At 43.0% G+C, this 24,897-nt stretch overlaps 3 protein-coding genes and 1 pseudogene across 3 annotated transcripts in view; 1 reads left to right on the top strand and 3 right to left on the bottom strand.

Annotated features, from left to right (window-relative positions):
- Positions 1-421, top strand: part of LOC109842225 (UDP-glycosyltransferase 90A1-like) — a 1,373-nt gene extending 952 nt beyond the window's left edge. The window contains 1 exon segment of the mRNA XM_020411127.1: positions 8-421. Within this exon segment, the coding sequence (XP_020266716.1) occupies positions 8-421 (414 nt within the window).
- LOC109842224 lies at positions 10,452-12,761 on the bottom strand (annotated as a pseudogene).
- Positions 13,860-14,598, bottom strand: LOC109842223 (U-box domain-containing protein 18-like; the record flags this gene model as incomplete). Its single annotated transcript, XM_020411126.1, has 1 exon — positions 13,860-14,598. A coding segment is annotated over one exon (573 nt), but the record flags the coding sequence as incomplete, so codon positions are not given.
- On the bottom strand, positions 14,601-15,824 carry LOC109842221 (U-box domain-containing protein 19-like; the record flags this gene model as incomplete). Its single annotated transcript, XM_020411125.1, has 1 exon — positions 14,601-15,824. A coding segment is annotated over exon 1 (1,164 nt), but the record flags the coding sequence as incomplete, so codon positions are not given.

Raw genomic sequence — 24,897 nt, 5'->3', positions numbered from 1 at the left:
GTTCGAGCCGAGGGTAGCCGAAAGAGGCGTGGTGGTCCGGGACTGGGTCGATCAGTGCGCGATTCTGCAGCATGAGAGCGTTAAAGGGTTCGTTACTCACTGCGGGTGGAACTCGCTGTTGGAGGCAGTATGCTCGGGGGTGAGGGTTCTGGCGTGGCCGATGATGGCAGAGCAGCATTTGAATGCGAAGTTCGTGGTGGATGAGTTGAGGGTTGGGATTAGGGTAAGGGCTAGTGATGGGAGTAAGTTTGGGTTGGTTAAGGGCGAGGACCTGGCGAGGTTTGTGAAGGAGCTGATGGAGGGGGAGGGAGGGGAGGAGATGGAGGAGAGAGTTCGGGTTTTGGCCGGAGGGGCGAAGAGGGCGGTGGAGAGGTCGTGGAGGATGATTGAATCCGTGATTGATGAGGCCAGTAGGAAATGATGATGATTGAAACTTATTATGTTAAGATTTTACTATGCGTGGGAAGTATTAGCATATGTTATTTCCAAATTAAGTTTTACGCGTGCATGGGGTTTGTTTGCAGGGGCAGCTGAGCAAGGATAATTTTGCTGTCTTGGTTGCAAAATTTAATTTGTGTTTTAAATGTTCATGCACCTCGGTTTAGCTGCTCTATCCATACGCATGTGTAGTCAAAATAGTGAATAATTTGTTTCTCATTCGAGAACTTATTGTTAGAAAGCTTTTTCAAAACAGAAGGATGAAAAAAAAGGAAGAAACACAAAAAGAAAAATAACATCTAAGTAGTCTAATATAATAACAAAATACGGCCTATGTTAAAATAAGAGTAAATTACATTGAACCTCCATAAGCTTTTAGCATTTTACGGTAAACCCCTATGGAATTCTAAAATCGCACTAAAACCCCAACAATCTTTTGCAGAAATCCAATATCTTTTGGGTAAATTACACTAAACCCCCAGTAACTTTTAAAATATCTTTTTATATCGTCTTCGTCTTCTAATTCATGGGATTATCTGGAAAATGCAGAAATTTATTGAGGGTTTTCTCCACAAAAAAAAAAAAGAAAGCTATTCGGGGTCGCCTGTGATTTTTGAAAGCTCGTAGGGGTTCAGTGCAAAACACCGAAACTTCATGAGGGGTTTAGTTTAATTTACCCACAAAATAACGGTTATATGAATAATACCAGCTTTTCTATGCTTCCACTTCCACGTGAGCTGTGTGTTTAACTGACATATTAAGAGCGTAAACATTAACGCGTGGGTTAATTAGAATTTCAAAGTGTAGGAAGACGTTACAGTCGTCGGTCATGACTGTTCGCGACTTCAGTTAAAGGCGTACATCAGCTGGCTTACAATAGCCAATCACGATAATGTAAAGAAAACCGTAACAATAGAGACTGCTGTGGTTCAGTTACAGAGGCCTACGCGTCTTAACTCACGAGATGCGCACGATAGTTAAACGGGCGTGGAATTAGTTTGACGATACGTTTAAAAGGTTAGTTGGAAGTGAACTTATTTTAACTTCCTCGCTGCTTTCTATTTCGAAATTAATAATTTTTTTTTTCATTGACGAAAAAGCGGAAAGTTGAAGTAGCAGCTTTAGATGACTAGGGATGTTGTAGAAAGTAGTTAACAGCTATAACATAGAAATATTTTTACTTTTTATTTTAAAATACTATAGTAATTAATACCATAATTATTTATTTATTTTCTAATAAGTGCGCCTTTCTAGCTTTGAACTCTTGCCAAGAGGCAAGTACCCGACTACGGACTAACTTGCTTACCACTGGGCCAACAACTTATTGGTTATTAATCATATTTAATTTAGTGTTTAGCTCTTTTAAACTCTAATTAAAAAACAATTTGATAGATTATAAGAGATGAGTACTTTTTTTCCTGGAAAATATAAGAAATGAAATACTCATAACATATTAAAATTAAATATGTATATTTGCAAGCCGTAACACATAACATAGAAAAGCATTCATTATCTAACATCAACAAACTTTTTGAAAAAATAAAACGACCAATATATGAACATCAAACACGTAGTTAACTCGGTTTAAGACTTGTCACATACAAATGTTCTTCTCATTAAAAAAACACATTTAAGCAAGCACATTTTCGTCATTAAGAACAAACTTATATACACGCTAAGATTATTCTCTTAATATAAATTAATCAGATTCTACGTAACTCATTGGCCTACGAGTCTATGACACTGATGCTGCCTCATAATCCATGCTCGCTAAACCATCATTATATTGAATAAACACTATAAAAATACTAAGCTCGCCTGTTGGATTTAATCTAATAAATCTATTTGTGGGCACATATGATTAATCAATGTGTATTGCTATCTTTCAGGATAACCCACTAAAGTGATCAATTAAGTTGGGTTAATGGGTATTTAAATATAATCATGGGGTTATATGTGCAGATACCAGGTTGTAATTGTGATTTATTGAGGGGCTAAATTACAAAAGTACAACATCTATAAATAAGGGGTTATGGTCCCTAACCTAGGGTTACATTCTCTAATTCTCTACACCTTCATCTAGCTAGAGAAATTCGGTTTTAGAGAAACCCTAAGGTTAGAAGATCATCAAAAACCCAAATCAAGATTTCATCCATGGATTCAGGTATAAGCTTCCGCTCTTTTGATTATTTGTTAATCTCTTTGAATTAATCATGACTATATGGTTTTAGATCTCAAGTTTTATGATGTAGATCTAACATCGCCTACATACCGTTACCGTCGCAACTTCTTGTGCTTCTGAAACTCTTTTAGAACTTTGCATACTTCATTGATTACAAAAAAGAAATTTTATAGGGCTCGGGCGGCCTGAGCCATGAGCGAGCCAGGCCAAGGCCTGCCCAAGCCCTGCCCAAGCCTGAGTGGGCTAGCACCAGGTCTAGTCCCGGGCTTAGGCCTGAACACCACTTTCTTCGTTTGGGTCATCGAATTAATAGTTGAAGCGAACCATTAAGCATAATAAGAGAGAATAAAATAATTGTTCTCTCTCTCCTTGCGTTTCACAGCCAATCTGCTTACTACTAAAACTAATAATAATAAAATGGAAGAATTACATTTCCAATTAAGACCACCGTCCACTTTCTATTTACTTTCTCATTATTTTTCACCAGCCAAACAAGAAAAAAATCGAGAAATTGAAGTTACTTATCCATATATTAAATTTCAATATTTGATTCACTTTCTATTCAGTTTTGATAGCTAAACATAAAATGCAAAATTTTAAGGGAGTCTAACAATTTATCCAAGGAAAATTCAATATTTGATGAACATTTACATTTCCACACGTGTTCTGTTGGTAATTATTATAACTAGTTAAGATATTGCTATTACTGTTGGTAAGTATTATAACTAGTTAAGATATTGTAATTAAGCTAAAAATGTCATATTTAACCCAAAACAGATCGTACCTAACAACGCATGTTTGTTTAGGGCAGTACGCAACTAGAGTTGCCTGTAACTAGTTATAATATGCTATGCCCTCTTGCGTTTTATTCTTTTAGAAAACACGACTGTCAAATTATTGGAAGCCGCCGCGCCTGGTCTTTCAGATGTATTAGGTCTGGTTGCTCTCTACGCACATAGTAGGGGTGGTCCAAAAAGCCCCCGCCCGGGCTGGACGAAGCCCGCCGCCCGGAAAATCCGGGCCCGGGCCTGCATCGCGATCGGCCGGGCCCGTCCGGATAGTAACTTTTTTTAGCATGTATATATTATTATAATATATATATATATATTATATATATATTTAATATTATATATGAATATATATATATATATATATATTAAATATAAAAGTTGCGCGCAGCGGAATTTCAGCCGCACTTCGGCGAGGCACAACAAGAGAGTTAGATCGGCAATACAGAATTCTTGTTTCTCAAGGCACAAGAATCTAAGCCTAATATCTCATCAAAGTGGGATATTAGCCTCTTCTCTCGTCAGCTCTAGACTTGCGCGTTGAGGGACTAAAAGCTATTACAAATCACACGAAATAGCGTAGCAAACCAATTTTTACGTGGTTCGGCCAAATTGCCTACGTCCACGGGCAAGGAGGGCGAGTAGATAACTATAGTAGGCGAGAGATACAACTAGGGTTTAACAATTCACTCACAAATATAAACCCTTCAACAACTTCTCAAATGCCTCACAAACTCTCTCTACAAGAAAGGATGCAACAAACCCAACTCTTTTCACTCTCTGCTAGCCGCAAACCAATCACCGTACCAAACCTTGTTTTCCCAGCCCGCAAAAGACCCAACCATAACCTCCTGTACAATAACCTAAAAATCACAAACGGTATATATATATATATATAAATTATATATATATATTTAAAAGTATATATATAATAATATATATTATAATATATATATATATATATATATATATAATATATATACTATATTATATATCATATATATATATATAACATATATATATATATATATATATATATATATATATATACTTTGGTGAGTTTCGTGGGCTTTCTCGTGTCCGTGTCCACTCACGCGGTTGTGAAACCGCGTCCACTACCCCCACGTTCACAATTCTCCACCTCGGTGAAGTTTTCTCAAAACTGAGCCGACACCAAAGCAACCAAATGTCCCACTTGTTGTGTCCAGTACGAACGCAATCCACAACAAGTCGAGAACCCGAACGAGAGTCCAAACAATCTCACCCCCATCAACTAATCCAAACCGGCTGCATCTACATGACTGCCTACGTATCCTCTTGCCCAAGGAATCAAGCCGAACGTAGTTCACCCAAATGACCGCCAACGGCCTCAACAATCACGAATATGCAACAATTTTCGACAATGATCAAACTTGTTGCTCGGAACCACCTTAGTGAGCATATCTGCCGGATTATTCTTCGTGTGGACTTTCACAATCTCCACATCGCCATCTTCAAGAACATCCCGAACGAAGTGATAACGAACATCAATGTACTTCGTCCGCGCATGAAAAACCTGATTCTTCGCCAAATAGATAGCACTCATGCTATCACAATGAATAGTGACGGATCGCTGCGATATACCAAGTTCTTCCAAAAGTCCTCGAAGCCAAATAGCCTCCTTCACAGCCTCCGTAACTGCCATATACTCTGCCTCCGTCGTAGACAAAGCCACCGTCGACTGTAAGGTGCATCTCCAACACACCGGCGCACGGGTCAAAGTGAACACATACCCCATCATAGACCGGCGCTTATAAAAAAAGACCAGTTAAGAACTAACCGCCAATGCATAGCTGCCCACCTGTAGTGTCCCGTTCATAAACGCCACCGTCGACTGTAAGGTGCATCTCCAACACACCGGCGCACGGGTCAAAGTGAACACATACCCCATCATAGACCGGCGCTTATAAAAAAAGACCAGTTAAGAACTAACCGCCAATGCATAGCTGCCCACCTGTAGTGTCCCGTTCATAAACTAAACCAACATTATGCGTACCTCGAATGTACCTCAAAATCCATTTCACGGCATCCCAATGACCCACTCCTGGATCATGCATGTATCTCGAAACCATGCTTACCGCCTGTGACAAATCCGGCCTCGTACATACCATCGCGTACATCAAGCTCCCAACCGCACTCGCATATGGAGTCTTCGACATCAACTCACGATCTTCAACTGACTTCGGTGAAAGACCAGCTGAAAGCTTCAAATGGGCTCCCAATGGTACACTAACTGGCTTCGTATCCATGCTAACATGGAATCGCTGTAGAACCTTCTTCAAATAAGCCACTTGTGTCAAACAAATTCTGCCCTTTTTCTTGTCTCTGCCTATCTCCATTCCTAAAATGCGTTTGGCCTCACCCAAGTCCTTCATCTCAAACTCATTTGAAAGCTGAACTTTTAACTCATCTATAGCCGACCTGGAAATAGAGGCAACCAACATGTCATCGACATAGAGCAACAAATAAATGTACGCACCTCCTTTCAACTTACGAAAATATATGCAAGGATCAAACTGGCTCCGAGTGTACGAATGACCAATCATAAAACCATCGAATCGTCTATACCACTGTCGAGGAGACTGCTTCAAACCGTATAGCGATTTCTTCAGTTTGCAAACTAATTTTTCCTTCCCTGCAGCTCAGAATCCCAATGGCTGAGTCATATATATTTCTTCATCAAGATCACCATGAAGAAATGCGGTCTTCACATCCAACTGATCTAGCTCTAAACCATACTGTGCCACCAAAACTAGCAAAATCCGAATCGAAGAGTGCTTCACCACCGGAGAAAAAACCTCATTATAGTCAATACCTTCCTCCTTTGCATAGCCCTTTGCAACCAACCTAGCTTTGAACCTCAATGGAGTGTCTTCAATACCCTCCTTCTTCGTGTATACCCACTTGCAACCAATTGCCTTCCGCCCATTTGGAAGCTCAACAAGCTCCCATGCATCGTTCTTATGAAGAGATTCCATCTCCTCCTGCATAGCCACCTGCCACGAATCAGCCTCCGAACTCTGCTCGACTTCTCTGAATATAGTAGGCACCATTTCATCGATACTCTCCACCGAAAGTGCATACGCAACTGTGTCGGCATACCGTGCTGACATCTGTATGTTTCTCCTCTGTCTCCGAACCGCAATAGAATCCTGAACCTGAGCCGTCGGTTCTTGATCCTGCACATTTGTACTCGTATCCTCCGTGTCACCGTCGTGCTCGCCTGGCGTCACCTCAGTCGGCACCTGCATGGATACTGTACCATCTGGACAATGTGGAGCTGCATCGATCTCCACCACCTGCGATATCTCCTCTGTCGGGTTGCTCTCCACCTGATGAGAGCTGGTAAGCTTCAAGATAGAAGCCTCATCGAATGTGACGTCCCTACTCAGCACAATCTTCTTATCAACTGGATCCCAAAGCTTGTATCCCTTGACACCACGCTTGAATCCTACAAATATGGCCTTCCTAGATCGAGGTTCCAATTTACCAGTTCTAACATGATAATATGCAGGGCACCTAAATACCTTGAGCTGGTCATAATCGTGTGCTGGCTTTCCCGACCACATCTCCATAGGGGTTTTCCCCTCAATCGCAGATGAAGGCAGCCTATTAATGAGGTGGCTCGCATATGTAAGTGCCTCAGCCCAAAAGATCTTCTCCAAACCACTCTGCGACAATAAGCATCGGATCTTCTCCAGTAAAGACCGATTCAACCTCTCTGCCACCCCATTTTGCTGCGGTGTATGACTAACTGTGAAGTGTCTCTCTATGCCCTCGTCTCGACATAGCTGCAAAAAGGGGTCTGAAGTATACTCACCACCGTTGTCGGATCGCAACGTCTTGATCTTTCTCCCAGTCTGCAGTTCCAATCTCTTCTTCCACTTCACAAACAAATCTACGACTTCACTCTTATTCTTCATGGTATACACCCAACAACGCCTAGAATAGTCATCTACAAAAGTGACGAACCAATGTCTACCACCAAGTGATGCAGTCTTGGTGGGACCCCAAACGTCTGTGTGCACGTAGTCCAGGATGCCCCTCGTCTGATGAATGGTAGTTCCGAACTTCACCTTCGTCTTCTTGCCAAGAACACAGTGCTCACAGAACTCAATCTTCCCACTCTTGGCTCCCTTCAATAGCCCCTGCTTGCACAATGCCTGCAGTGACTTTTCACCTGTGTGCCCCAATCTATAGTGCCAAAGTCTGCTCATGTCCGCTTCTGAAATAGCCGAAGCAACCTGGCCAATCTCGGTGCTTCCCTTCAGATAATACAAATTCCGATTGCGGACTCCCCTCATCACCACCAATGATCCCTTAGTAACCTTCGCTACAGCGTTTTCGAAAGTCACCTTGAATCCCTTCGCCTCCAAAGCTCCAACTGAGATAAGATTTTTCTTCAGTTGAGGAACAAATCTCACCTCCTTCAACTCACGGACTACTCCATCGTGCATCCTAATCCGCACGGTACCTATCCCACAAACGCCACAGGATTGATCATTTCCCATGACAACAACACCCCGTCGACTTTCTCAAAAGATGCAAACCAGTCTCGCCTAGGGGTCACATGAAAAGTAGCGTCGGAATCAAGCATCCAATCTGATGCATCCATATGGTTCACCTCCGGAGTAATTACTAGAGAAAAGCACGAATCATCGGAATCATCGCCTTTCGTAATATTCACCTCATTAGCCTTCGGGCCCTTTTTCTTGCCATTCTCTTTCTCCTTGAGCTTCGGACAGTCTCTCTTCCAATGTCACTGCTCCTTGCAGAATACACATTGGTTCTTTGCTAATTGGTGGCGGCCTCTAGACTTTGACCTTCCTCTATTACCACCTTTTGGATATGGGCTTCTACCTCTCGTCGACAAGGCCTCGCCTGAAGTACTAGCGCGGGAAGTCTCCTTATCATTCCTCCTCAAATCGTAGTTCGTCAAAGCGTTAGTCACTTCACTATAGCTGATAGAAGATATCCCGTTCAACAAAGTGAGCACGAAGGTATCATACTCCTCATCCGGTAAAGAGCCCAACAAAATAATCGCCTTGTACTCATCCGATATCTTCTCATCAACATTCGCCAAGTCCGACAACAACTTAGTGTAGTTGTTCACATGAGCCGCTAGCGAGGTGCCTCTAGACATCTGAAATCTGAAGAGTCTTCGCAGCAAGTGCAACCTGTTCTCAACACTCTTTGTGAGATACTTGTTGTTGAGAATTTCCCACATCTTCATTGCAGACTTCACCCCAATCACATCATATTTCAATTCCTGTTCCAAACAGGACCTGATCACCCTACACGCGTTCCTATTCATCTTATCCCATACCGCCTCTTCATATTTAGGTGGCATCTCGTGGACCATGATGGTCTCTTCCAAATTCTGAGCATTGAGCGCATCATGTTCGTCGCTCATCCACAAACCAAAGTTGATTTTGCCATCATACTTCACCACACTAATTTTAGTGTTCTGAAAACCAACTTGTATTGTACTCGCCATCGATTTGCTGCTTTCACCTTCTTCTCCCATTGCAAACTAACTCCAAATTATAGAGAAAGAACAAATTTGATAAAAATTAGGAACCACCCAACTGAACCCTAGATCGGATTCTAAATAGATCTCCTATCCACACGAGGAAAGCGAAATCTCCAACGGCAACTCCTAATGCTATCTCCACCGAAGCCTAGAACTCCAAGAACCAAGCTTCACACAAAATCTTCCTCCACCAAAAAAAATCCTAGATCTAAAATCTGGGCTCTGATACCACTTGTTGCGCGCAGCGAAAATTTCGGCAGCACTTCGGCAGCACAACAAGAGAGTTAGATCGCAATAAGAATTCTTGTTTCTCAAAGGGAACAAGAATCTGAAGCCTAATATCCCATCAAAGTGGGATATTAGCTCTTCCTCTCGTCAGCTCTAGGACTGCGCGTCGAGGGACCCTAAAAGCTATTACAAATCACACAAAAACAGTACAACCAATTTTTACGTGGTTCGGCAAATTGCCTACGTCCACGGGGCAAGGAGGGGGGAGATCTACTAATAGAGGGAGAGAATACAAATAGGGTTTACACAAGAATCTCACAAATAAAACCCTCACACAAACTCTCAAATCCCTCACAAAGCTCTCTCAAAGGGATGCACAAAACCCTTAATAAAGGGCTGCTCAAACACAAAGAAACAAAGGAATGACTGCTGCAATTTTTCTTCAAAACCCTTCTGTACTTTTCTCCTTGTACAGCGCCCTGCAGATACTTATACATATATATAATTATATAAGAGATATATACATATATAAGAGAGAATATACTTATATATATTCTTATATTAAGAGAGAGCATACTTATATATATTTATACATATTTCATACATATATAAGAGAGTATACTTATATATACTTATACATGTATTAAGAGAGAACATACTTATACATATATATACTTATATAAAAGAGAGTATACTTATATATACTTATACATATATATACTTATATAAGAGAGAGTATACTTATACAGGGCCGGCCCCGAGGTTTGGGTTGTCCTAGCCCAATCCAATTTTGGTTGCCCTTTATATTAAAAATTTAGTACGAACAATAACGATAAAAATGAATACATATAACACCATTTAGCGTTCTATATTGGGCTCAAACTGATAATATTCTCTTGCAAAATCAATATTCATATAAGAAAATAGATGACGTTACTATAAACCAGAGCTTATAGATGCTTACAAATTCCAGATTATCAACCTACTACAATACAGTACGTGATACTTCTTATGATGGGAACCCATCTTAAGATACCAACAGAATAAAAGTTCATGTGTAATCTAAAGTGATATATGTCTTCTAATACCTTAATCGAATTAAAAAAATAGATGACAAGATAGGAAGATGCATAATAGTTGCAGTCACAAAATTCTTTTCTAGCAAAGTGATGTATGTGTTAATAGCTGCATTTGTAGGGCTATTTGAGTAACAAAGGAAAATAGGTCTATTAACAAAATAGAACTAACCCGGGATGGGTCGGGCACGCATAGCAACAGCACGGCCACGGCCAACACCAAGAGAAGAACCCTTACCCCGCATTAAAAAAACAAAACAGAATGAGAAAATCTAGCACCCTCAGCCAGTGGCGGAGCCACATAGAGCTTGCCCTGGGCAGCTGCCCAGGGCAAGAAAGTTAACATATATAATACCCCCATTAAGCTTTTTGTATGTTGTCCATAAAATCTTTAGACTGCAGGATTTAAATATTTACTTGTTCTTCTATTAAGTATGGACAACATACAAAAATCTTTAAACTGGTTTGATTTATAATCCTGCAGTCTAACTATGGCTTCAAATTCCGAGAAACCCCTCCTCATCCTCTTCTTCCCCTTAATGAGTCCAGGCCACTTCATCCCGATGGTCGACATGGCCGTCATTTTCTCCTCCTGCGGCGTCCGTGCGACCCTAGTCACCACTCCCGCCAATGCCGCCACCGTCCTCACCTCCTCCCCCAAGCTCTCAATCGTCACTGTCGCCCTCCCCTCCCCCAACAAGACCCACCTCCTCCTCGGCAAAGAGAACCTCTCCTCGATCCCCTCCTCCCTCTTCGACACCTTCACCGGCTCCCTCCGCCTCTTCCGCCCTCTCCTCGAGCCCATCATCGTCTCCCTCCGCCTCTTCCGCCCTCTCCTCGAGCCCATCATCGTCGACCGAAATCCTGACTGCATCATCTCCGACTCCCTCACTGCATCATCTCCGAAACCCTTTATTTTTCGCCAGGGAAAAAAAAATTTCTGGCTACGCCCCTGCCCTCAGCCATAGTTAATACTTTATAGCAAAGATAAACAAGAATACACATTGCACACCTTAATTCTGGCATCCAAACGTTTGAACATAGGAGCATTCTTTAGCATATCAAGAATGACCATGAACCTGTAGAAATCAGCCCAAATTAGTTGTATAACACTGATATATGTTGGTATTTTGTATGATAAGATAAAATAATAGCCATGATGAACTTACCGGACCTTGCTGCCTCTGATGAAAACATGCTCAAGTTGTGACAAGTTTCCATCCTACAAAGTAACAAAAGTTTGAAATTCTACAGATTAAACAAAAAAACTGACACGACAAAAGCTCCAGAAGGAAAACACTATGATTGATACGAAACAACCATAGCTAAATAGCTACAAGGAGAGTTAACCAATGGTGTTCATAGACAAGAGGAACAAGATTGAACGAAATGTTAAGATGAGTGCAGTAGAACAAATTTAAAAGACGAGATAACAAAATAGCAGAAACTTTTGGAAAGAGCAATATATGTTCTTTCCAATAGTTTATTTTTCGCTTTAAAGTGGTGATACTTTCATAAAATTTATATAAAGTGACAAACCTGAAGGGAGTTTCATAATAATTACCCAACATCGTTACATATGAGAATTGATCATGACAGGACACGGTTTTACTAATATGTTGATGTATACTGAAGGTTTAGTATCAGCAAACCTGCAACTGATTCCATAAAGATGTTATAAGAATTGACCCCACTAACTACTTGACTGATTCCATCCCTTGTGAAAGTGTTTTCGGTCGTCTGTGCGAGAGGCTGAGTTACTTGTGACTTCGAATATGCTATAAATTCACAGTTATTATGATATTATAAAAGAAACTTACTGAATATCCTAATCCTGTTCTGGTTCACTTTACTATTCAGGTTCTGATTTAGATCAGGAAGAAATTTGTGGCAGGCGTTGTGTATATTCTAATTATGTTAGGTGAAGTATAGTTACCATATCCAGAAACACTTGAATCCAAGTTCAAACATGTTAGGACAAAATCTTATTTGCTAAGGCACCTATTTAGCTACCATTATAGGCATTTTGATTCTTGTTATTTATGTAAGAAATATTTCATGGAAAAATTTATTCAGAAAGTGACATAGGAATAGAATCGAATAGATTCTTTAATTGACCTCTTTCTACTTTATTTCTTTCTTACACTAACCCCTTTGCTTCATGCCTTTGTCAATTTAGTAATAGCGATTTGGCTTTTAATAAGATATAAGTGAAATAAAATTATCAACCACTCTATAGCAAATTTAAAAGATCCAACAAAGGGGGGAAACACGATGGAATTGAGATTAAGAAAAACACACCCTATCAGTGAAAGTGATGTTCTCGAGTTGGCAATTCTAGTTGTCCTCGCACTCGATCATGCTCCCTGTGTAGTGCTCGCCGCTCTTGAGCTCCACCGTCACCACGTGGCCCGCCGACTCGTGGAGGAGCTTCACCGGGATCCCTAGCCCCCTGCTCATCTCTCCCCTTTCTAAGTTTTTTTGCACCCCCCTTCTGAGTTCTAAAACCCTAGATTTTGGCCCGGGTTGCCCCAGCCGCGGGGCTTGGTGGGCTTACCCCAGGGCCGGCCCTGTACTTATATATACTTATATATACTTATATGAAAGGGGATTTAGAGGGCTTCCATTGTTGAAGTCATTTGGAGAGATGAAGAGGTCTTGTTTGAGGGTTTGTGGTAAGATTTGTAACCCTAATTTGTATTCCCCTTGATTTTCATTAGTAAAACTTCCCCCTCCTTGTCCCGTGGACGTAGGCACATTGCCGAACCACGTATATCTTGTGTTCTTGCTGTGATTGGGTTGCTTGTGGCTATTGTGATCTATTTTGGTTCTTGTGTGTGCTATTGACTTGCCGAATCGGCTTCCGCGGCGCACAATAGCATATTACTGTTTCTTTTAGGAGAAAGAAACGCAGATATCTGTATTTTGGGCTTCTGAATTTCTTTTTCTCAACTGCTCTGTAACTAAATTCCTGCAGCCAACCAGTAGTCTTCCAGGAGATGATTTTGAAGCAAAGTTGTCAGACTTTGGCTCGTCTAAAGTGATGGACCTCTCGACGTTTCAAACGTAAGCTCTGAAGTGAGAGTCACATTTGGGTATGTAGATCCTGAATATCGTCAAGACCACCATGTTAATGCTGCTGGTGATGTGTACAGCTTCGGTACTGTTACAAATTATTTCAGGCAAGCGACTTGTTAACTTAAACTTTTTGCAGCCTGTATCTCTTCATGAAATGGTGAGCTAGCTAGTAACTAACCCTTTTAAATCTTGTCCTTGATTACTGTCAAATATTTCTCAACTATCGGTGTATATGTTCCTTTGTTTTGTTAGGGTAAACTGCTTACAAGAGGTGGTAATATTTCTGAATTTGCCATGCCAGACTCGATGAAGATTTCTCAGTAAAGACTTTTGAGCTTGTTTTCAAGCTAGCTCCCTCATGTACCTCGCTTAAACAGCAACGCCCCTCAATAGAGCAGGTGATCAGGGTTAGAAAATGCACTCGAAATCTCAACCAGAGAGAATGAAACACATCACATCAGAATTCCTTTATCTGAAACTGAATGAAATTTGTCCGAACAGTCTTTAATTATTACGAATATATACATCAAAAAATCGCAAGCCTTACATTTTGTACATATATACACTCTTGTATGTCTATATCACACTACATATATCTCAGCTCTGTGTAAAAATTTCGAGCTGGGATCACAAAAAAAAGTAGACCAAATTTACATATACAGACTAGAGAGCATGAACCATCTGATCATGCAATGGCGAAGTGAGCGCAGAAATGGAGTGATCTTGATCTTGATCTTGATCTTGATCATAAATCTGATGAATGTGATTGATCAGCGTTCTCGCCTTCTTCGAAGCTTGTGGTGGCCCTCCAGCGATGATAGAATACAGCGAAGGCATCAACAGTGGCAAGCCGTCTAACTGCTTGATTACCTTTTGACCCCCATTGAGACATAGAAACAGCATCAAAGAAACCGAGTACTCTTTTCCAGAGCGAGATGAAGCTGAATGAAGTACCTGAACAAGCTTTTGAAGCACATCGGAGGACGATCTTAATATCATCTTGGTTCCTTCTCTTCTCTCTGCAATCTTTGCAAGAACCCCGACACAATCATTAACAAGATCTTCCCTTTCATCAATCAGCAGATCGATGAGAATCGGTATAATTCCTGTAGCCAAAACCCTAGGATGGTTGCCAGGGAACAGTAGAAGGCCAAAGAGCGCGACAATGGCGTTCTTCTTGCCTCTGTAAGTTCCTTTATTCAGCAAGTTTACTAATGCTGGTATGGCTCCAGGGAGTTCCGATACTCCCGGACAGAAGAGAGATAAAAGAGAATTGCAGCCGCATTTTGCTGTATCTCAACCTTGAGGCCATCAGTTATGGCGTTGACAATGAGACTCGCACCGCCGACCTCAAAGATGGCTGTTCTACCACTGGGGTGTTTGGAGATGTTCAGCAGAGCGGCAACGACATTGTCTTGTGTTGAAGGGTCTGATGAAGAAACTAGATGTAGGAGCCACGGGACACAATCTGCTTCTACTAAGCAAATTCTATGGAAGAGGCTCGATTTTGCAAGCAATCGGATCTCGTAAGCAGCCCTGTTCTTCTCTTCTCCAGAGCCAGCGGATAATTTTCCAGCGAGGAATACCGCGGTCATTCTTGTAGCTTCAACAGCTGCTAAGCTCTGAGGGTGCAGAGTCTTCCCCAGATCGCGCTTCTTCTTCTTGCTTGGCTCGGCGATGGGGATCTTCTTGAGGATGCAGAAGTCTCTGACGAGCTTTTGGAGGCTCGAATTGGGGACGCTATTTGTATGCTTTAGCTTCTCTCCGGTCACCGGACAGGTGTCCAGCCCATCCTTGAACCATCGAAGGATGGATTCTCGGTCATAGGTCTGCCCGGTCGAAATTGTCACGGGATCGAGCATCAGATCAAGAGAGATCGGGCACCGGAGGACGTCGGGGTTGAGGAAATTTAAGCTGCGTTCGTCATTAAATTGACAATCTTCTCTCCGGCCGCACTTCTTCGGGTTGACATTAGCGTGGACGTTGAACAGAACAGCTCGGCAATAGATCAGCAACCCAAGCAAGCTACCCAAGAGGCCAGCTTCGCCATTGTTGTCCTCGTCGTCACAATGCTCGAAGATTTCTTCTTCCATAAACGTGATCGCCCCATTGCAGTCGTCCCAATCCGTTACGCCCAGGTATGAGAGGAGCCGACGGAGATCAGCTGGGTCAGGGCTTACGCCTCTCTCGAACAGATCAAGGATCGATCGTACGGCTCTGATTGCCCGGTCATCCTCCCGGTCGATCCTGACCTCCACTTTCCACGACTGCCGAGTGATCATCCCGATCATCTCCTTCATCTCCTCGTCGGCACCCACGGAATCGAGGGGAAGTACGTCGAGGGCCGTGGATATCGCCCGAATTTGAGCCCTGAACTCCGATAAGACACGGTCAGCATTCATCAGGATCCACAACCGGGCGTCTTTCTCAGCGCAATCTCGTATCAGGCACAGAAGCTTCTGGAGAGCAAGCTGTGAGCATCAGCGAAAGCGACGGCCACAGAGTCGGGACGTCGGCACCACGGCCCGGACGTCGGTTCAAGAAGGCCGGTGATGACGCGACCTCCGCAGGGCCTCCGACCATACGAGCGACGGGGAAACGGTGGGCGCCCGGAAGAGTCGGAGTCATGCGAGCGCTGACGGCCGGCGAGGAGGGTGAGGAGGGCGAAGGGCACGGCTGCACCGCCTGACATGTCAGCACCCGCGGCGCGCTCGGTAGAGACCCGGTGAGCATATTTGAGATGACACGTTATTGTGAGCTGATAATATAAAAAAGAGGAGTGCACTCTATACAAAGTAAGTTGCCCTTAATTTATTCAAGGAAGTCGCGGAGAGTTATATCAAACGAACCGAGAAGGATCTAGACGTTGCGTGTATCTGATTCGCCTGGAGAAGCAGTCGAGGGGCGCTGGGCGGGGTATCCAGTACGGTACCAGAAGCCCAAAACTTGGAGGGGTCCCACGACACCGACCACGACACGTGGCATCATGAGCTTCGTGCTGCCGATGGGGCGGCAGTAGGACTTGCACGGCCGACATCCTGATTAGATCCTCGTACTATTGATAGAACAGCAAACAGCTCCTCTTGTGATCGGCACGTAACAGGAGAAGGGGTGCAGAAACTCACGTGCATACATATTGTAATGGAAGAGACGTGTTTCGTTTTTTTTTAATCTCGGCTTGTATCCAGATTTACGTTAATGGCGTCAGATATAACTATAGTTTCCAGCAGTGGCGGATGTACAACCTCTTAAGTGGTGGTTCAAAATGAACCTTAAAGAAATTTTAATTAATCGTAGGGGAAAAATCAAGAAATAAATAGGAATAAATAGAAATAGAGGAGAAAATAACAAAAAGAAGAAAATACAGTAGTAAATATATAAAAACAATAATTTAACTTATCTTCATAAAAAGATGATGATTAGAAGGCCGGTAAAACTTAGAAAAGAGAGAAAAAAAAAGGTTAAGACGCAAAAAAAGTAGAGTGAAAACAAAGAATGAAGAATAAAATTGAGATTCTAAATGCAATAATGAAAGGCCTAAGTATTGAACACAAGACCTCCTGAAGTAACTATTTTTATACCATGCTCATTGCCGCTGGGATAGAAACAACTTTGAGTACATTACTGATATGTATATTATGTATGGACTATTTCTAAAACTGAGGTGGTTCAAAGGAACCACCTTGAACAAGGGTGGCTCCGCCACTGGTTTCCAGTACTTAAAATAATGGAGTGCACGTGGCAGAGGCTAAGTGCCAACTTATTGGATTCGGATCCTCTCAACTATAAAAAAAAATAGTGGAGAGACCACTATATAATCACAGTTATTGATTATCTAGTTGATGTTGGATTTAATCTAATAAATCTATTTGTGGGCACATATGATTAATCAATGTGTATTGCTATCTTTCAGGATAACCCACTAAGTGATCAATTAAGTTGGGTTAATTTGGTATTTAAATAAGTCATGGGGTTATATGTGCAGATACCAGGTTGTAATTGTAATTTATTGAGGGGCTAAATTACAAATGTACAACATCTATAAATAAGGGGTTATGGTCCCTAACCTAGGGTTACATTCTCTAATTCTCTTCACCCCCATCTAAGAGAGAAATTCGGCTAATAGAGAAAACCCTAAGGTTAGAAGATCCAAAACCCATCTCAAGGTTCATCCATGGATTCAGGTATAAGCTTCCGCTCCTTTTAGATTATTGTTAATCTCTTTGAATTAATCATGGCTATATGGTTTTAGATCTCAAATTTTATGATGAAGATCTAACAAGTGGTATCAGAGCCACATTGATTAATTCTTAGGGATTTAAGTTTTTATTGGGTTTTTTGATCTTAAATCTCTGGTTAAAGATTCAATTTTTGGGTTCGGATGAACAGTAATGTTCGGTGAACAGTAACGAAATTTTTTTTCGGGTGAGCAGTAAAGTATTTTTCCGGATGAACAGTAACTTTTTGGAATTTTTTGGATTTTTCTTTGATTTTTTCTTCAATTTTTTCCAATTCTGGATCTGTTTTGAAAATAAAAATCAAAGATTTTTTGAGTTTGGCCGGCGGCGGTTTCAATTTGAAACCCTAAGGGTTCATGGCGAAAATTAAGGAGGTGGTTACCTCAAACGAACCTCGCGTTCGTTCAATTTTAACCGAGCTTCGCGCTCAACGAACCTCGCGTTCGTTCTAAGGTGAACCTCGCGTTCAACTCAGGTGAGCGTCAAGCTCAATTTTAACGAACCTCAGGATTAAGGTGAGCCTCGCGCTCAAATTTTAAACGAACCTCGCGTTCGTTCTAAAGTGAACCTCGCGTTCAACTCAGGTGAGCGTCAAGCTCAATTTTGACGAACCTCGCGTTCGTTCTAAGGTGAACCTCGCGTTCAACTCAGGTGAGCGTCAAGCTCAATTTTAACGAACCTCGCGTTCGTTCTAAGGTGAACCTCGCGTTCAACTCAGGTGAGCGTCAAGCTCAATTTTAACGAACCTCGCGTTCGTTCTAAGGTGAACCTCGCGTTCAACTCAGGTGAGCGTCAAGCTCAATTTTAACGAACCTCGCGTTCGTTCTAAGGTGAACCTCGCGTTCAACTCAGGTGAGCGTCAAGCTCAATTTTAACGAACCTCGCGTTCGTTCTAAGGTGAACCTCGCGTTCAACTCAGGTGAGCGTCAAGCTCAATTTTAACGAACCTCGCGTTCGTTCTAAGGTGAACCTCGCGTTCAACTCAGGTGAGCGTCAAGCTCAATTTTAACGAACCTCGCGTTCGTTCTAAGGTGAACCTCGCGTTCAACTCAGGTGAGCGTCAAGCTCAATTTTAACGAACCTCGCGTTCGTTCTAAGGTGAACCTCGCGTTCAACTCAGGTGAGCGTCAAGCTCAATTTTAACGAACCTCGCGTTCGTTCTAAGGTGAACCTCGCGTTCAACTCAGGTGAGCGTCAAGCTCAATTTTAACGAACCTCGCGTTCGTTCTAAGGTGAACCTCGCGTTCAACTCAGGTGAGCGTCAAGCTCAATTTTAACGAACCTCGCGTTCGTTCTAAGGTGAACCTCGCGTTCAACTCAGGTGAGCGTCAAGCTCAATTTTAACGAACCTCGCGTTCGTTCTAAGGTGAACCTCGCGTTCAACTCAGGTGAGCGTCAAGCTCAATTTTAACGAACCTCGCGTTCGTTCTAAGGTGAACCTCGCGTTCAACTCAGGTGAGCGTCAAGCTCAATTTTAACGAACCTCGCGTTCGTTCTAAGGTGAACCTCGCGTTCAACTCAGGTGAGCGTCAAGCTCAATTTTAACGAACCTCGCGTTCGTTCTAAGGTGAACCTCGCGTTCAACTCAGGTGAGCGTCAAGCTCAATTTTAACGAACCTCGCGTTCGTTCTAAGGTGAACCTCGCGTTCAACTCAGGTGAGCGTCAAGCTCAATTTTAACGAACCTCGCGTTCGTTCTAAGGTGAACCTCGCGTTCAACTCAGGTGAGCGTCAAGCTCAATTTTAACGAACCTCGCGTTCGTTCTAAGGTGAACCTCGCGTTCAACTCAGGTGAGCGTCAAGCTCAATTTTAACGAACCTCGCGTTCGTTCTAAGGTGAACCTCGCGTTCAACTCAGGTGAGCGTCAAGCTCAATTTTAACGAACCTCGCGTTCGTTCTAAGGTGAACCTCGCGTTCAACTCAGGTGAGCGTCAAGCTCAATTTTAACGAACCTCGCGTTCGTTCTAAGGTGAACCTCGCGTTCAACTCAGGTGAGCGTCAAGCTCAATTTTAACGAACCTCGCGTTCGTTCTAAGGTGAACCTCGCGTTCAACTCAGGTGAGCGTCAAGCTCAATTTTAACGAACCTCGCGTTCGTTCTAAGGTGAACCTCGCGTTCAACTCAGGTGAGCGTCAAGCTCAATTTTAACGAACCTCGCGTTCGTTCTAAGGTGAACCTCGCGTTCAACTCAGGTGAGCGTCAAGCTCAATTTTAACGAACCTCGCGTTCGTTCTAAGGTGAACCTCGCGTTCAACTCAGGTGAGCGTCAAGCTCAATTTTAACGAACCTCGCGTTCGTTCTAAGGTGAACCTCGCGTTCAACTCAGGTGAGCGTCAAGCTCAATTTTAACGAACCTCGCGTTCGTTCTAAGGTGAACCTCGCGTTCAACTCAGGTGAGCGTCAAGCTCAATTTTAACGAACCTCGCGTTCGTTCTAAGGTGAACCTCGCGTTCAACTCAGGTGAGCGTCAAGCTCAATTTTAACGAACCTCGCGTTCGTTCTAAGGTGAACCTCGCGTTCAACTCAGGTGAGCGTCAAGCTCAATTTTAACGAACCTCGCGTTCGTTCTAAGGTGAACCTCGCGTTCAACTCAGGTGAGCGTCAAGCTCAATTTTAACGAACCTCGCGTTCGTTCTAAGGTGAACCTCGCGTTCAACTCAGGTGAGCGTCAAGCTCAATTTTAACGAACCTCGCGTTCGTTCTAAGGTGAACCTCGCGTTCAACTCAGGTGAGCGTCAAGCTCAATTTTAACGAACCTCGCGTTCGTTCTAAGGTGAACCTCGCGTTCAACTCAGGTGAGCGTCAAGCTCAATTTTAACGAACCTCGCGTTCGTTCTAAGGTGAACCTCGCGTTCAACTCAGGTGAGCGTCAAGCTCAATTTTAACGAACCTCGCGTTCGTTCTAAGGTGAACCTCGCGTTCAACTCAGGTGAGCGTCAAGCTCAATTTTAACGAACCTCGCGTTCGTTCTAAGGTGAACCTCGCGTTCAACTCAGGTGAGCGTCAAGCTCAATTTTAACGAACCTCGCGTTCGTTCTAAGGTGAACCTCGCGTTCAACTCAGGTGAGCGTCAAGCTCAATTTTAACGAACCTCGCGTTCGTTCTAAGGTGAACCTCGCGTTCAACTCAGGTGAGCGTCAAGCTCAATTTTAACGAACCTCGCGTTCGTTCTAAGGTGAACCTCGCGTTCAACTCAGGTGAGCGTCAAGCTCAATTTTAACGAACCTCGCGTTCGTTCTAAGGTGAACCTCGCGTTCAACTCAGGTGAGCGTCAAGCTCAATTTTAACGAACCTCGCGTTCGTTCTAAGGTGAACCTCGCGTTCAACTCAGGTGAGCGTCAAGCTCAATTTTAACGAACCTCGCGTTCGTTCTAAGGTGAACCTCGCGTTCAACTCAGGTGAGCGTCAAGCTCAATTTTAACGAACCTCGCGTTCGTTCTAAGGTGAACCTCGCGTTCAACTCAGGTGAGCGTCAAGCTCAATTTTAACGAACCTCGCGTTCGTTCTAAGGTGAACCTCGCGTTCAACTCAGGTGAGCGTCAAGCTCAATTTTAACGAACCTCGCGTTCGTTCTAAGGTGAACCTCGCGTTCAACTCAGGTGAGCGTCAAGCTCAATTTTAACGAACCTCGCGTTCGTTCTAAGGTGAACCTCGCGTTCAACTCAGGTGAGCGTCAAGCTCAATTTTAACGAACCTCGCGTTCGTTCTAAGGTGAACCTCGCGTTCAACTCAGGTGAGCGTCAAGCTCAATTTTAACGAACCTCGCGTTCGTTCTAAGGTGAACCTCGCGTTCAACTCAGGTGAGCGTCAAGCTCAATTTTAACGAACCTCGCGTTCGTTCTAAGGTGAACCTCGCGTTCAACTCAGGTGAGCGTCAAGCTCAATTTTAACGAACCTCGCGTTCGTTCTAAGGTGAACCTCGCGTTCAACTCAGGTGAGCGTCAAGCTCAATTTTAACGAACCTCGCGTTCGTTCTAAGGTGAACCTCGCGTTCAACTCAGGTGAGCGTCAAGCTCAATTTTAACGAACCTCGCGTTCGTTCTAAGGTGAACCTCGCGTTCAACTCAGGTGAGCGTCAAGCTCAATTTTAACGAACCTCGCGTTCGTTCTAAGGTGAACCTCGCGTTCAACTCAGGTGAGCGTCAAGCTCAATTTTAACGAACCTCGCGTTCGTTCTAAGGTGAACCTCGCGTTCAACTCAGGTGAGCGTCAAGCTCAATTTTAACGAACCTCGCGTTCGTTCTAAGGTGAACCTCGCGTTCAACTCAGGTGAGCGTCAAGCTCAATTTTAACGAACCTCGCGTTCGTTCTAAGGTGAACCTCGCGTTCAACTCAGGTGAGCGTCAAGCTCAATTTTAACGAACCTCGCGTTCGTTCTAAGGTGAACCTCGCGTTCAACTCAGGTGAGCGTCAAGCTCAATTTTAACGAACCTCGCGTTCGTTCTAAGGTGAACCTCGCGTTCAACTCAGGTGAGCGTCAAGCTCAATTTTAACGAACCTCGCGTTCGTTCTAAGGTGAACCTCGCGTTCAACTCAGGTGAGCGTCAAGCTCAATTTTAACGAACCTCGCGTTCGTTCTAAGGTGAACCTCGCGTTCAACTCAGGTGAGCGTCAAGCTCAATTTTAACGAACCTCGCGTTCGTTCTAAGGTGAACCTCGCGTTCAACTCAGGTGAGCGTCAAGCTCAATTTTAACGAACCTCGCGTTCGTTCTAAGGTGAACCTCGCGTTCAACTCAGGTGAGCGTCAAGCTCAATTTTAACGAACCTCGCGTTCGTTCTAAGGTGAACCTCGCGTTCAACTCAGGTGAGCGTCAAGCTCAATTTTAACGAACCTCGCGTTCGTTCTAAGGTGAACCTCGCGTTCAACTCAGGTGAGCGTCAAGCTCAATTTTAACGAACCTCGCGTTCGTTCTAAGGTGAACCTCGCGTTCAACTCAGGTGAGCGTCAAGCTCAATTTTAACGAACCTCGCGTTCGTTCTAAGGTGAACCTCGCGTTCAACTCAGGTGAGCGTCAAGCTCAATTTTAACGAACCTCGCGTTCGTTCTAAGGTGAACCTCGCGTTCAACTCAGGTGAGCGTCAAGCTCAATTTTAACGAACCTCGCGTTCGTTCTAAGGTGAACCTCGCGTTCAACTCAGGTGAGCGTCAAGCTCAATTTTAACGAACCTCGCGTTCGTTCTAAGGTGAACCTCGCGTTCAACTCAGGTGAGCGTCAAGCTCAATTTTAACGAACCTCGCGTTCGTTCTAAGGTGAACCTCGCGTTCAACTCAGGTGAGCGTCAAGCTCAATTTTAACGAACCTCGCGTTCGTTCTAAGGTGAACCTCGCGTTCAACTCAGGTGAGCGTCAAGCTCAATTTTAACGAACCTCGCGTTCGTTCTAAGGTGAACCTCGCGTTCAACTCAGGTGAGCGTCAAGCTCAATTTTAACGAACCTCGCGTTCGTTCTAAGGTGAACCTCGCGTTCAACTCAGGTGAGCGTCAAGCTCAATTTTAACGAACCTCGCGTTCGTTCTAAGGTGAACCTCGCGTTCAACTCAGGTGAGCGTCAAGCTCAATTTTAACGAACCTCGCGTTCGTTCTAAGGTGAACCTCGCGTTCAACTCAGGTGAGCGTCAAGCTCAATTTTAACGAACCTCGCGTTCGTTCTAAGGTGAACCTCGCGTTCAACTCAGGTGAGCGTCAAGCTCAATCCATGATTGATCTATGTCATTTGATTGTATTGGTATATGTGACCATTGATGGGTCGAGTCACGATAAATGTGACGAAGGCCGCTTTGATCCTATATTGATATAGTCAATGGACGAGATTATTCGGAAATACCTTTTCAGTGATAGCAATTTTTGAGCTCATAAGGTTATACACAATTTAAGGAATCATATGGTGCCCAAGTGGGAGATTGTTGGATTTAATCTAATAAATCTATTTGTGGGCACATATGATTAATCAATGTGTATTGCTATCTTTCAGGATAACCCACTAAGTGATCAATTAAGTTGGGTTAATTTGGTATTTAAATAAGTCATGGGGTTATATGTGCAGATACCAGGTTGTAATTGTAATTTATTGAGGGGCTAAATTACAAATGTACAACATCTATAAATAAGGGGTTATGGTCCCTAACCTAGGGTTACATTCTCTAATTCTCTTCACCCCCATCTAAGAGAGAAATTCGGCTAATAGAGAAAACCCTAAGGTTAGAAGATCCAAAACCCATCTCAAGGTTCATCCATGGATTCAGGTATAAGCTTCCGCTCCTTTTAGATTATTGTTAATCTCTTTGAATTAATCATGGCTATATGGTTTTAGATCTCAAATTTTATGATGAAGATCTAACAGTTGATGGTTATGATTTTTTCTTTTAGTACAAATTAGGAATGAGTGCAATACACGGGGGTATGGTAAGTGTTAGATTTAGATTGTATCATAACAGCCTACTAAATAATCAACGCTTGAGATTAAAAATAGTGGTCTCTCTACTGCTTTTTTGTAGTGGAGAGGATCCAAATCCCAACTTATTAGAGTAAACAGTAGTTAATGGGTAATTGATTTAAGAGATTAATGAGTATCCTTGTCATAGGAGAAAATTTTCCTCATTATCGCCTATGTGGCATAATCCTTACCATCATCATAAAGTATGCACAAATCTCCATCAACTCACACCATCTCCTACTTTATGAGGATGGTAGGGATTGTACCACATAGACGTCAAGGAGAAAATCCCCTCCTATATATGACAAGGATACTCATTAATCTCTTGATTTTAATACTTAACCGTGTACGGCACACTTGATGTTTAGATGGATATGTTTTACTCTTAATTTTGATTTAATTATCAGTTGGTTTTCTTTCTGAGGAGGCATTTTTGAGTTTGACTGACAACGCAACAACAAACCACCACGTATCGATTAGTCTTTATCATGATAACGTGTGCACTAAATTCTTTCGGAAAGTTTGGAGCTCCGCCTAATAGTTTTTGTCACTGTCGGATGTGAATTTTGATTACGTGGCGGAGATAGAGAAGTTTGAAGATAGACGCGACAACCAATTTTGCGGAAAGCAAAAGCTTAGGTTGTTTCTTTGTACGTGTGGCTTTGTATTAGTAAGCTCCATTATCACAAAAGCTTTATTAGTTCCGCGTAACATCGTTTGATGATCCTCCTTTTGGTTACACGTCAATGCAAACAAATACGCACGGATACTTGGTCTATATCCTTTAAGGTACAAATGTCAGGACTGTATTAGTACAATTGACTTAGTTAATAGATAACAAACCTTCATATTGCTCTAATATG

Source organism: Asparagus officinalis, chromosome 5 (genome assembly GCF_001876935.1).
Source record: "Asparagus officinalis chromosome 5, Aspof.V1, whole genome shotgun sequence".
Taxonomy (NCBI): Eukaryota; Viridiplantae; Streptophyta; class Magnoliopsida; order Asparagales; family Asparagaceae; genus Asparagus; species Asparagus officinalis.
The sequence above is the reverse complement of the archived record's forward strand: the minus strand, read 5'-3'. Positions and strand labels throughout refer to the sequence as shown.